Here is a 14,478-nt window from a genome sequence, read left to right on the forward strand (position 1 = left end):
GTGATTGAACCAACTGCACTGTATGAGGCAGAGACATGAAATTTAAATGTGTTTGAAATGAAACATCTGAGATGTATGGTAGAGTGAGAAATGAGGAGGAAAGCTGGGGTGGAAAAGATGGCAGATAGTGTTGATGAAAGAGTATTGGGATGGTTTGGACACATGGAAAGTATGAGTGAAGATTAGTAAAAGAGGTGTGGGGAGTGAACTTGAGGGGATAACCAAGGATGAGATGGATGGATGGGGTGTAGGGGGTGTTGAGCAAGAGAGGAATGCCTGATGAGCAAGGACGGGAGAAGGCAGGAGATAGGGGTGAGTGGAGAATGGCTGTATATAGATGATACTATGATGCAAGATGGTTTGGACACATGGAAAGAATGAGTGAAGAAAGGCTAGTAAAAGAGGTATGGAAGGCAGATGTGGAAGGAGTGAACATGAGGGGACGTCCTAGGATGAGGTGGATGGATGGGGTGAAGGGGGCTTTGGGGAAGAGGGGAATGTCTGTTGAGGAAGGAAGGGAGAGGACGGAAGACAGAGGTGAGTGGAGAATGGTTGTATATGGATGATGTTGTGACTGCATGAGGAGGAATGGGCGGGGAAGTGGGGGGTGGGGTAGTATGTGTGAGTAAATTTTGACGCAGCCCGAAGGGATTTCTCCCCGTCCTCGCCTTATATGCAAAGGGGGACGGAGAGGGGGGGTCGCCGATTAAATGAAGCGGCCTCGCTGTGGATGTACTGTGTCTTGCGACACTGCTTCTGACCCAGGGCGGTGGGCAGGGTGCAGGGATGACCCGTCATCCAGGAGGTGCTCAGATGAGAGGAAGGGTGGGAGGGGTGTGGAGTGTATTTAGGGATGAAATGGGTGGGAGTGTTTTTATGCCTTTCCCTTTTTGGCTACCTCCCTTGGAAGGGGGAAAAAGGCCTTGGTAAATGTATGTATGTATGATGCAAGAAAGAGAGGAGGTGGGTGGATGGGGTTAAGGAGTGGTTATGCATGATATTTTGATACAGCCCAAAGGGATTTCTCTCCCATCTTCTCTTTTTCTCCATGAGGTGATGGAGAGGGGGGATCGCCAATTAAGTGAAGCAGCCTTGCTGTGAATGTGCTGTGTCTTGCTTCATTGCTTCTGATCAAGGGCAGTGGGCACGATACAGGGATAACTCGTCATCCAAGAGGAGCTAAGATAGGAAGGAGGAAAGGGTGGTTGATGGGAGTGGAATGGGTGAGAGTGGGTACTTGCCTTTTGACTTGGCTACCTCCCTTGTAAGAGGGAAAAATGCCCTTGATATATATATATATATATATATAGATGTACGTATGTTGAGGAAGGAAGGGAGAGGACGGAAGACAGAGGTGAGTGGAGAATGGTTGTATATGGATGATGTTGTGACTGCATGAGGAGGAATGGGCGGGGAAGTGGGGGGTGGGGTAGTATGTGTGAGTAAATTTTGACGCAGCCCGAAGGGATTTCTCCCCGTCCTCGCCTTATATGCAAAGGGGGACGGAGAGGGGGGGTCGCCGATTAAATGAAGCGGCCTCGCTGTGGATGTACTGTGTCTTGCGACACTGCTTCTGACCCAGGGCGGTGGGCAGGGTGCAGGGATGACCCGTCATCCAGGAGGTGCTCAGATGAGAGGAAGGGTGGGAGGGGTGTGGAGTGTATTTAGGGATGAAATGGGTGGGAGTGTTTTTATGCCTTTCCCTTTTTGGCTACCTCCCTTGGAAGGGGGAAAAAGGCCTTGGTATATGTATGTATGTATGTATGATGCAAGAAAGAGAGGAGGTGGGTGGATGGGGTTAAGGAGTGGTTATGCATGATATTTTGATACAGCCCAAAGGGATTTCTCTCCCATCTTCTCTTTTTCTCCATGAGGTGATGGAGAGGGGGGATCGCCGATTAAGTGAAGCAGCCTTGCTGTGAATGTGCTGTGTCTTGCTGCATTGCTTCTGATCAAGGGCAGTGGGCAGGAGACAGGGATAACTGGTCATCCAAGAGGAGCTAAGATAGGAAGGAGGAAAGGGTGGTTGATGGGAGTGGAATGGGTGAGAGTGGGTACTTGCCTTTTGACTTGGCTACCTCCCTTGTAAGAGGGAAAAATGCCCTTGATATATATATATATATATATAGATGTACGTATGTGAAATTATAAAGACTACAGGTCACTTCTCTTCCGTTTATTAAAATCTGCAATGATTATGTAACTACACAAATTAAGAATATCAAGGATGGAGTAAAATTGCAGAGCAATCACAGTAATATTTAAGATTGCTAAATAATCAACCAACAAAAGAGAATAAAAATCTGAGCAATCACCATACACTTACAAACACAAATGTTTATATGTTCATACAAAGTACATAAATCTACATAACTATAAACCCAAACAATAATGGGAACTCGCATCTTTCCAAACAAATACATAGACTTTTACAAACCATAACTTCAAAATGCAATATGCTTAAAAGGCAGATATGAAATTCACAATAAATTTATTTAAATGCTTTCAAATAGTAAACCAAATATATCAAGGCCATTGCAATGTTACATCATTAGCAAAATCTAAAATACAGCAGTGACATGTTTACAAAGATAGGGAAAAATATGACATATAATTTATGTTATACCCACATGAAAAACACAACTGATCACATATTCAGTTGGCATCATCAATTATATTCTCATTTCTGGAAAAAGTATAACCATCACAGACAGTCTCATTGATTCTTTGAATATATGGCTGGCCAAAACAGCACCTCTTCCCCAGCAGACGAGGCTTAGTGGCTGTGGTCGATAATGATGGAGTGAAAGGATAACATAAGGCATATGTTGCAGTCAAGCATTTTACAAGTAAAACAGCCTGATGAATTCTGTAACTGACAAAATTTAGCAAAATACAGGGTGCTGAAGTAAACAAATAAGGTAAGCAATCTGGGACATCTCCAGCTGTCATGTACTGTGTCTTGCTGCATTGCCAGTGTGGTGAAGGACAGTCAACACTCAGTCCACAAGGAGCTAAAATGGTAGGGACAGCAAATGGCTGCTGGGTGGGTGTATGCTTCGACTCAGCCATTCCTCTCACAAGAGGAGAAAAGGCTTTTTGGTATACGTGTTTACCTAATTGTAGCGTACAAGAAAGGAGCAACGCTCATTGGGTCCCATCTCCCATTCTCTAATCTTTTTATCATACCTAGCCTCAAATTCATGTACAGTTCCAACTTAATCTATATTCTTATTTATATGTAACCTTGGTTATACAAACTACAAGTTTTGGCATTGAAAAATGCTGGTCTCATTGTATTTAATTGTAATATACAGGAAAGGAGCTATGTTTATGGGATCCCATCTCTTTCTCTACCATAAGCAACTATAAATGCATTAGTATTACCTTGTGTTATAATTTTTTAGTCTATTCCTGAAATAAGTATTAATTTCAAAGGTGTTGTCTGAATCAGTCCTACTGCATTAATGACTTAAAGGTCAGATATCAACAGATATACCATTCACTAAAAATCATCGAAAAAGTACTTTTTAAAAGCATACAAATAAAGTTTTTACCTATTACAGAAGAATTTATTCAGAAAATTCACTTTTAATTGCGCCTCGCATACCACTTTTCCGAAGTCTAGATATTCAGAATAACAATATTGTTTGTTTGGCAACTGTGACGTCACGAACGCGGAATTCCCCGAACCTTTCCCGAAGCGCACGGGCGGAATGTTTCGAATAGCAGACGACGCAATGAAATGAAGACAAAACTGTTTTTTGCCAAATTTGATAAGATGTAGATGGTGGAATTATATAGAATACTGCCAGTATGTTTTTTTATGTACATTAAACTGTAAATACAAAAAGTTATGGAAGTCTTGATATCTGACCAGATATCAAGACTTCCATAACTTTTTGTACTTACAGTTTAATGTACATAAAAAAACATACTGACAGTATTCTATATAATTCCACCATCTACATCTTATCAAATTTGGCAAAAAACAGTTTTGTCTTCATTTCATTGCGTCGTCTGCTATTCGAAACATTCCGCATGTGCGTTTCCGGAAAGGTTCGGGGAATTCCGCATTCGTGACGTCACAGTTGCCAAACAAACAATATTGTTATTCTGAATATCTAGACTTCGGAAAAGTGGTATGCGAGGCGCAATTAAAAGTGAATTTTCTGAATAAATTCTTGTTATAGGTAAAAACTTTATTTGTATGCTTTTAAAAAGTACTTTTTCGAGCAATACGATGATTTTTAGTGAATGGTATATCTGTTGATATCTGACCTTTAAGAAATGATAAAAAAAACTGGAAAAAAATGTCTTACTGTACATTGGCAAATATATTTATTTTAAGCTATGTCCAGTAATTCTTTTGCATCTTGCCTTTTAAAGGATGGTGAGAGATTCATCACACTAATTATAATTGCCTAAATTTTCACTGATTGGAAACCTACAAGTCTTCCTGCTCTCCCACTGACCTCTCTGGAAAGAAATACCGCGATCATCATTTGTTGTTGTGGTTGTCAGCTCTCCTTGTATGAAAAGGTGTATAAAATACAGCTGAATCAATAGAATTCTTGGGCCCATTCTGAAGATCTGTGGTCAGCCTCCAAGAGCAGCATCCTCATATAGAGGTGATGCTGTCGACAGGTTTTGAAGACAGACAGAAGGGAAAAAGATTACATCAGATATCTATCTTGCAAGAGCCTCATGGGACCAATAATACCTGCATATGGTGGTCCTGGTTTCAGACTAATAATGATACTAATTGTTGCCTCACATTTCAACAACTGGAAACCTGCAGCCCAACAGTTGCAAGTCATCCATAGACCCTCCCACAGATCTTTCTAGGAAGAAAGTTTGGAATGTTATCTATGTTGTGATTCACGTGGTCTTACATCACATGTTGGATTCATGAGTAACATCTGTTACCATCTCAGATGAAAGCATAGAGCTCATATATTGCGACCTTTGGGTAATGGTGTTGTGTGTGTGATGATTATTATATTGTTGTGGGTTTATTTTTATATTATTGGCTAGCAACAGGAGAAAGTGCAGAGCAGTTATCCACTCTCAGATCTCCTTATATGTTGCATGAAAAAATGTGTGTGGGAGGGAGAGGGGTGAGTAGTCAAACCTAACAAATTTTTAGGCCCAGTCTACATACAAAGTGTTAGCCCATTATGACTGAACTGCAATTCAAGAGTACGTTGATTGATTTTGAAGACAGGTGATGGGGAGACAATTATCTTCAGCCTGTCTTCCAGGATCACCATTATCAGGAACCTACTGTTCATCCTTAATTTCACACCAAAATGGGATTATCCAGTAGTCATTTCTCCCAGAGTGAAAAAACACAGGTTGTTTGATGAGGAGCAGTAAAAGGTTTAAGAATGCAATATACACAATTCTTTTTTTTCAATAATTACATTACATTAAGCAGAATCCAGCAGGCAATGTCCATTACTGGATGCTACCTCTGATAACAAATAAAATGTGCATAACACTGCAATGCAGCATTTACAGCATACAATAAACTCCAAGTCAGACTTCTTGAATACGGAAGTTCTAATGAGTTGGGTTCTCTCTTACTTTCTGAATCAGCTTGGAATGGGGGTACTGACATTTTATATAGTAAGTATGTCGGGGACTTTTGTAACATCCCTATGGACCAGAGTCACACATTCTTTATGATTACCGACTAGTTTCCTAAAAAAAAAAAAAAATAGTAAAAAAATAAATAAATAAACGAAAATTAATAAAAAAAAAAAAATAAAGTAGTCTGATCACTCTCCTCCTAGCTCTCCATTCTGCTGTCCTCCTCAAACCTCTCCTTCACCACTTCTAGAACTCTGCCTCTTTGATGCAATACTGTTCCCAAGGACACAGGCACAGGTTACTCCTAAACAAAATACTAATTTTCTGAAATGGTCTAAACTAGGTAGAAGAGTTGAACTATACTGTGTTTAATTTAGTTTGTGAATTAACTTTGTTGAATTTAACAGGAATAGAGGTATACTCATTGCATATTATCTTTATCTATATACCAAGGGCTTTTTCCCCCCTACAAGGGAGGTAGCCAAGGCAAGTTCCCACTCCCATCTACCACCCTTTGTTCCCTCTCATCTTAGCTCCTACTGAATAATGGGTCATTCCTGTATTCCTCCCATGGCTCTGGATCAGAAGCAATGCAGCAAGACACAGCACATCCACAGCAAGACCATTTCTATTTTCATCCCATCTCTTTTTTTTTTTTTTTTTTTTCTTTTTACCCTAACCATGTACTCTGCTGTCACTTCTATGTTGCAGAGTTCATTCTTGTTTTAACCTATTTTCTGGTGTTCTCTGTAGTGAATTAAATATATTCTATTCATTACCTGTATGGACAAATTTCATTTCACACCTGTTACACTATTCTTTTATATCAGTCTTATATATATTACTGATAGTATCAACAATTTTTAAAATGGTATATGCAGCATCTGCATTTTTCTCGTAATTAGTTAAAACTATTAAGTCTTGCAGCATTTGATACTGTAAACACTAAATTATAATACTCTAAAATTGTTACCAGCATATATGCACTTGCTCATTAGACTTTCAGATGGAGGGTAACCTATCTATCAGTCGGCATCATTTAAAACTTCACTTATGAACAGTTTTAATACATAACACTTATGAACGTTAAGGACCACAATGTACAGACATTGTCGTATTACCTAGTGGGTTAAAGAACAGGTGGTTGTTTGAATCTTTGTTTGCTGGTTAGAAATTTCAATATTTAAGTACCGCTTGGTTGAACTTCCGTTAAATGTGATTGGTTTCTGCCCCTATTAGTCAGACTTCATCAGAGTTTACTGTAGTTCCCTGAAGTGCAGTAGTACACGAACTGTGAGTGGAAGGACTGAACAAGATAACAATTATAAAAAAGTTCATCATCATTAGTGTTCAGCAGCATTAGAAAGAAATTATACAGTATGAAATATGTTATCACATGTTTGAATAATATTCTACAACAAGGCTACAGTTTAGATACATAAAAGGAGTTCTAAATTTGTCTACATGGCCAACCGGGTTTAGTGCCGCTCTGGCCATGACCTGTAAACAAAATTAACGGGTTGGATTAAGAGGTGCCCAAAAGGAATCTGAACTAAACAATATCCCTGGGGACGTATGGGCACACATTGAAGCAATCGATAGGAAATGAGTGTTCTTTTGTTAAGTGTACGTTTTCATGATGAGAATGGTTTCATCACTGCATCTGAAGAAGCGAGTTGATAGCCGTCTCCTTGTTCCCGTACGATGCCTCCATTACAGACTGAATCACTTCCTTCTCCACCTCCGGGAACATTTCGCCCAACTGTTGGGGAAGATGGATTTAATCATAAGCAAAGGAAGATGTATTGAGTAATTACTTCATATTCATTAATACTTTTTCAATTGCGTCCATAATGTACCTTTTTCCAATATATATAAACCAACTTCTATTTCTAATATGTTAAATTTCATCCACCTATTATGGGCATCTTTCTTATTCCTATAACTTTCTTTCTTTTCTTCCTCTTTCTACTGAGTTAAGATTTTCTTCACTATCATGAATCAACTTTCAATCTCCCTATTCCTATCCCTCTTATCTACCATTCTCAACAAATCTGAAGTCTCCCCTCTGGTCAGATACTTTCACCTTCTTCCAGAACTCTTTAAATTTGATCACAGTTCCTCCCTCCCTAGTCCTAATAACCTTACTTACTTACTCCGATGGATCTACAACCTCTAGTAGATCCATACCTGCCAATTTTGCAATCTGTCAGTAAGAGCCCGTTTCTTCTCTTCTACAACCTTCTTTACTTCATCATCCCACCACTCACTACTTTTCCTTCTATTTCCTCCCATCTTCCTTGTTCCATACACCATCTCTGCACACTTTTGTGACTCCCTCCTTGAAACATTCCCATTCCTCCTCTTCTCCTACCTCTACTGTATCCTTCACTTCCTCCCACTCTTCTCTCAGCTTGTTCTTGTACTCCTTCTCATTTAAATAGTTTACTCTAAACATCTCCCTACCTTTTGTCCTTTTCCTCTTTCTCCATGTATCCTCCACTCTCAATTTAACCTCCACCTAAAAATTATCTGATATTCCCCCACTATTTCCCCTAGGACCATGAACATCCAAAACTCTTCCTATTTTTCTCCTGGGTACCATTACATAGTTCATTAAAGCCCTATCTACCACCCTTCCACCCTCTTGTGTGCTTATGCTTGACTTTCTTCCTAATAACTTACACATTATAACACCTCATTACCTGTTTTAAGTCTTCTTCCTTGATGGTAGCAGGCTGAGGTTGAGTCTGTGCTGTTGCAGGAACTGTGTACACTGGAACTGGGGTGTAGGGTCCATAGCCTCCGTACAAATTTGGAGGCACCATCACGACAGGAGGAACTTGCACTGGCGCTGGTGCTGTCTGTTATGGTTGAAAGTTTTGTAAATTATGAGAAAAATACATGTATTCTTGTTAAGCAAAAAATTATATGCCATAGCTGCCATTCCCTTTTTCATAAGTCGAGAAAATAGAAATTTATTATTATTAAATATCAAATATTAAAGAAATATTGAATGAAGTGGCCTTGCTGTGGACGTGCCATGTCTTGTGACACTGTTTCTGACCCAGGGCAATGGGCAAGATGCAGGGATGACCCATCATCCAGGAGGAGCCAAGACAAAAAGGGAAGGAGAGGAGGTGAATAGGAGAGGAGTATGTGGGTATGTAATGGATGGGAGAGGAATTATGCCTTTTTGACTTTGCTACCTCCCTTATAAGGCTTTTTCCCCTTACAAGGGAGGTAGCTAAAAAAACAAAGGCATAAACACCACTCCCACCCATTTCATCGCCACATACTCCACTCCCACCCATTTCATCCCCACATTCTCCACTCCCTTCCACCACCCTTCCATCCTTCCTTCATATCTTGTCTCCTCCTGGGTGATGGGTCATCCCTGCATCTCGCCCACTGCCCTGGATCAGAAGCAATGTCGCAAGACACAGCCTATACATACATGTTCAAAGCATACACACATCCCACATTCATTCATCACCTCACCCATCTTAGCACCTCATGCCCCTCACCACACTGCTCAGGTCAAAGGCAATCCAGCAAGACACTGTTTATAGAGGCAGGATCCAGCAGCCAGAACTAGTTTACCCCCACACCTTTATTACAAGACAACTCTGCCCCGCCCCCCTATCCACTAGAAAAATTTACTAAGTACACATGAACATTCCTTCAGCATATATCATTTCCTCATCCACTTAATCCACTCTCTTCTTTCCTCAGCAGATATTCCTCTTGTATCCAATGCGCCTTCATCCTGTCCATCTACCTATTCTTAGTCTTACCAATTTCACTCCATCCACTTCTGCTCTTTGTACTCTTTTTGATAGTCTTCCCTCATTCATTCTTTCCACATCCCCAAACTGCACTTTGGAGAATTTATTACACTTAAAGAGAAGGATTGATTTTGTAAGGTTTAAGAATGAGAAAACTTACAGAGCAAGATAGAACAATATTGATGGTGCCTTCTTGTCCTTCACCCAGTTTGCCCGACAAGGTGTACCACTCATCCACGGTCTCTCCCTGGAACAAATTAATGTATATAATGTTTGATATATAGCCCTTCTGTCTCATCTCAAAATGTATAAAAACTACAGTCGATCCTCAATCTAATACATACATACATACATATACCAAGGCTTTTTCCCCCTTACCAGGGAGGTAGCCAAAAAGGACAAGGCATAAAATCATTCCCACCCATTCCATCCCTCAATCTAATACACTTCAATTTAAAGGTTTTTGTATCTAACATATCTCATGATATTCCTTATTCAAAATGTAAATTTCCATGCTGAAGACTTTTGAATACAGAATTCTTTAGAATATGGACTCCTTTAAGTAAAAAATCACTTTGATTGAGGTCCAATAAAGCAAGGATTGACTATATATTGATGAAGATCAACATTGTCTTCAATGGCTGGCTTTGAAATTTTTATCTGACACGCTTGGAGAATCATAACCTAACAAGGAAGTATTTTTTATATACATGTCCTACTCCAAATTATGTATCAGTAACAAAATGTTAATTGTATCCTGACAATGAACATCCAGCTTTATATGAAAATCACCAATCCTCTCAGTGCTATAGTAGGTGTTGAACAAAAATGTAATTTTCGCAGGAAAATTAATTTTTCCCTGATACAAACCTGAGGTACTCCTTACACTAGGATACTCTCGCGTAGCGCGAATATTTCTACTGCGAAATTAAAATCCTCACTCTGGGTCTGGGCAACACTTATCCTCAGTAAGGGGCCCCATTGGGGCAAGGGGGGGGGCCCTTGCCCTCCACCACAAGTCTCGCACACTATAACCATTCTCTGAGCCAGGTATGATTTAAGCACAAGGTTGTCAGGCAAGGAGAAGGAACTGTTTAGAGGGGTGGTTGAGGAGGGCCATTAAAGGTAAGGAGTACCTCAGGTTTGTATCAGGGAAAAATTAATTTTCCTGTGAAAATTACATTTGTTCCGAAGAATACAAACTCTTCGGTACTCCTTACACTAGGAGACTCGGACTTAGGAGGGAAGGAAGTTGTTATCTAGCCTGGGAAACCGCTGTAAGGAAAATCTAGTGTGCTAAGACTATGTTGACCAGACCCCTATACATTCCCCTCACTTTGAAGTGCACCCCTTTCTGTTCCCTGGAGTGGAGACAGAAAGGTTATAATCACTTTTGTACCACTGAAGGGCTTGAATTGATTCCCTTGGAATGCTTGAGAGCCCGCGGGTGAGGTAAGGGAATGTAAGAGTATGAGAAGGATTTTAGAAAGTTATCCCTGCAGTTGCCGAGCCAGAACCTGGATGAGTTGTCAGGGTCGGCTGTGTGCTCTTGAGGAGGGGTATATCATTTTCAGGACTTCTTGGGCGGCCACTATGGGGCCCAAAGATAAGTTCCCTAAAGATTCCCGCATAACTTCTTTGAGGTAAAAGGAAGTGAACATATTCTGGCTCTTCCATATACCTGCTTGAAGAACCTGGTTGACTGACCGATTCTTACTGATGACTAGGGAGGTCCCTACTGCCCTCAGGTCATGGGCAATCTGTGTGGTTCATGTCGCAGGCTCTGCGGATGACTTCCATTGTCCAGTAAGAAATGGAATTCTTAGTGATGGGCTACCTTTAGTAGAGATGAACAACCACTTTAATTCTGGTCGAAGATGTTCGGTTCTCTTGAGGTAGGTCCGGATGGCTTGTACCGCCGAGAGGGAGATCTTCCTGGACTTCCTGAGGACGTGGAAGGAGGCGATCTCAGGAATGGTGGCTCGAACTGGGACTAACTTCCTGGAGTGGCACCATTTTGCAAAGGCGCATTTCCCTTGATAAAGGTTAGCTGAGGAAGAGCAAATAGGAGCGGACATGTCCTCAACCACTTCTCTGGGAAAACCCTTCTTTAGGAGGATCTGGACTATAGTCTGAACGCGTGAAGATTGAGTGCTGAAGGGTTCTTGTGCCAAGGCCCGTTGATGGGTGGATACAGAAGATCTGGTCTTCCCTGAAGGGCCAGAGGCTCTTCTACTGCTAGCTAGAGGGCGTCCGGAAACCATGGGGCTTCGGGCCACCAAGGAGCGATCAAAGTCATCCGAAGGTAGGATGCGTGTCTTGCTCTGAGGAGTACCTTCTGGAGCAAGGGAATGGTGGGAAAGCGTAGGAGTCCAGGTTGTCCCAACTTTGCAGAAGAGCGTTTTCTCCTGCTGTCAGAGGATCCAGGAAAGGGCTGAAATATATTGGGAGTTGGTGATTCCATCTCATTGCAAAAAGGTCCACTAGAGGGGAGCCCCATTTGCTGAGGATGAAGTTCACTACCTCTCGATAGAGGGACCATCTGTGTTGATTATCTGATTCTTCCTGCCGAGGTGGTCCGCCCAGACACTCCTCTTCCCCGGGATGTAACGGGCTTTGAGTGACACCTGGAGATTCTTGGCTAGGTTGAGGATGTCCATCATCAGAAGGCATAGTTCCTGGGAGACTGTGCCCCCCTTGCTCGTTTAGGTAGGCTACTACCAAGGAATTGTCCGACATTATGCCCACTACTTTTCCTGAGACTTGATCCTTGAAGTGACGGAGAGCCAGGAGTACTGCTTTCAACTCAAGCCAATTGATATGGGCTGTCCGCTCGACTGTGGACCAGGAACCGCTGATGTGATCGTCGTTGAGGTGGGCTCCCCAGCCCTCCTTGGAGGCATCGGAGAACAGGAGGACTTCGGGGGGAGATGGGCCGAGGGGCATCCCCATGAGAAGGTTGCATGGGCCTTCCACCAGAGAAGAGAATCCTTGACTTCTTCGGTGAGGGAGATGTGTTGTAGGGGTTCTCCCTCTTGCGGGGCCCACTGAGACTTGAGGAGCCGCTGTAGCGGTCGCATTCTTTGTCTACTCCAGGGGATTAATTTCTCTATGGAGGCCATATGGCCCAGGAGGATTTGGCATTGTGTAGCCGTCAGGAACCTGGTCGATAGTGCCTGTGCAACTAGAGATGCGAGATTCGGGATCCCCTTTCCTACTGGGAAGGATTCCATTAGGGAGGAGTCCAGGACCATACCCAGGTACGTGACTCTCTGTTCTGGTAAGAAATCTGACTTTTCCGGGTTGACTACTGTGCCCAATTTCAGGACAAAGGTTAGGACCATTCTCAGGTGTTCTTGGCATAGCTGGGCGGAATGCATCTTGGAGGTCCAGCGACACCATGAAGTTCCCTTCCCTGATAGACGCCCTTACGGACTCTGGGGTGGCCATTCGGAACTTCGTCAGGGAAAAGGAACTTGTTGAGTGGAGACAAATAGATGACTGGTCTCCACACCCCTGTTGTCTTTTCTACTAGGAATAGCCGTGAGAAGAACCCTGGGTCCGGAGTCGAGACTTCCACTAAAGTTCCTGTCTGGAGCAGAACGGAGGATTCCTCCGCTAGGGCCCGCCCGCGAGCCGAGTCCGGGTGGAAGCTGCTGACTTGGATGGGATAGAGGGAGAGGTTTGGGACAGTGGAAAAGGGAAGACAATAGCCCGTCTTAATGACTTAGTAGGTCCAGTCTTCCGCCCCGGCCTCTTCCCATGCTCTCCAGTAGAGGGAGAGGCAACCCCCTATCTTGTGCGGAGGGGCTGGCGAATTCCTAGGAGTCCTGTGGGGGAGTCCGGAGCCTCTATAATGTTTGCGTCGAGGATCTCGGAGTCCACCATATCCGGGGGAATCAGCGCGTGGGTGAGCATAAATCTCCCTGAGGAGGGGGTCACTGGGGTTCCCCGAGGATGGTGTCTCTCCTGTGGGACTCGAAGTTGGCTCAGGACGTTGAGAGACAGGAAACCTGATGCTTCAGGGCTCTGCTCGCGCTTGCCAAAAAGCCTGGAGGTCGCATTCTTCCTGGGGTTGTAGTGCGGGTAAGAACTCCCACGCCGAGGCAAGGAGGCGTTCTAGCCAGGAGTTCACCGCCAGGGACAGAGCCAGTGATTGAAGGTGGGAGCTGACTTCCCTGCCAGAGAGGAGGACGTTTCGCCTGCGCAGCGACTCGGCGTCCGCCTAACCAGCTCTGGTAACCTCGCCGGGATCGAGGCTGCTCCGAGGGTTGACCCCGATGGGGTGTAGAAGCGCTTCTGGTGTTCCAATGGGACCGGAAGCCAACGCGTCTTCTCGGTCATCCTTGTTGCGAGAGCGTCGGAGGCCTGGGCCATGGCTCTCGCCGTCTGCGTACTCCATGGAAGGTGGAGGGGAGGAGGCTGGGCTTTCTGAGAGTTGGCCGTCATGAAGATGTCAGACTCGAATGTGGCTTCCTCTGCTTTCGGGTGGCCCAGTCGATTCGCCCTCCGAACCCTCGCGAGGACGTCCGAGAAGGAAGGAGGGACCACCATTGAGGATTCCGACTGGGAAACGGGAGGGGAAAGGGAGCGTGCCCCCCCCCCCCCTACGGAGCTGTGGACATCGTCGTCGGCGTAGGAGGGGTCGGCACGGGCAGAGAGGAACCTCACGCTACCATCCCGGTCACTGATGGGTACAGAGGGGGGCCGAGCAAGTGGAAGATGGTCGAGGGGGGCCCTTGGGGGCGGTGACTCCTCACGAGCTTCCGTGCGGTGCACGAACCGCGCTTGAGAAGCGCGGAAAAATTCCCGTTGGGCCTCCATCTGTTCCTTCAACGTAGTGACGAGTGAACAGAGAGTGGGGAGGAGGTCCGGGGAATGTCCGGGGAATGTCCACTTGGTGAGTCCCGCCTGGGTGCGGATGGTCCGGGAGACGCCAAGGGGAGACTGCCTCCAATGGACGAAGCTGAGTCACCCACGACGAACGCGCGCGTGGGCACATCTCGGGCTTCCTGCCCACCGGGCATAGAAAGGGTTCCGGCGATGACCCGGCTCGTCTGACGACGGGTGGAAGGTGGATGTGGGGGACCACCTG

At 44.1% G+C, this 14,478-nt stretch overlaps 1 protein-coding gene across 4 annotated transcripts in view; it reads right to left on the reverse strand.

The window, feature by feature from the left end:
* Positions 1–4,642: 4,642 nt before the first annotated feature.
* The window catches only part of LOC143021534 (toll-interacting protein-like), a 29,162-nt gene continuing 19,326 nt past the window's right edge, over positions 4,643–14,478 (reverse strand). For all 4 annotated transcript variants that reach the window (XM_076179154.1, XM_076179135.1, XM_076179141.1 and 1 more), the window contains 3 exons: positions 9,544–9,630; positions 8,301–8,459; positions 4,643–7,357 (listed from right to left, as the gene is read on the reverse strand). In XM_076179154.1, the coding sequence (XP_076035269.1) occupies positions 7,250–7,357; positions 8,301–8,459; positions 9,544–9,630 (354 nt within the window). In that variant the 3' untranslated portion in view covers positions 4,643–7,249. The remainder of the gene's footprint in view (positions 7,358–8,300; positions 8,460–9,543; positions 9,631–14,478) is intronic.

Source organism: Oratosquilla oratoria, chromosome 3 (genome assembly GCF_046742065.1).
Source record: "Oratosquilla oratoria isolate Oo_2021 chromosome 3, ASM4674206v1, whole genome shotgun sequence".
NCBI classification, from domain to species: Eukaryota; Metazoa; Arthropoda; class Malacostraca; order Stomatopoda; family Squillidae; genus Oratosquilla; species Oratosquilla oratoria.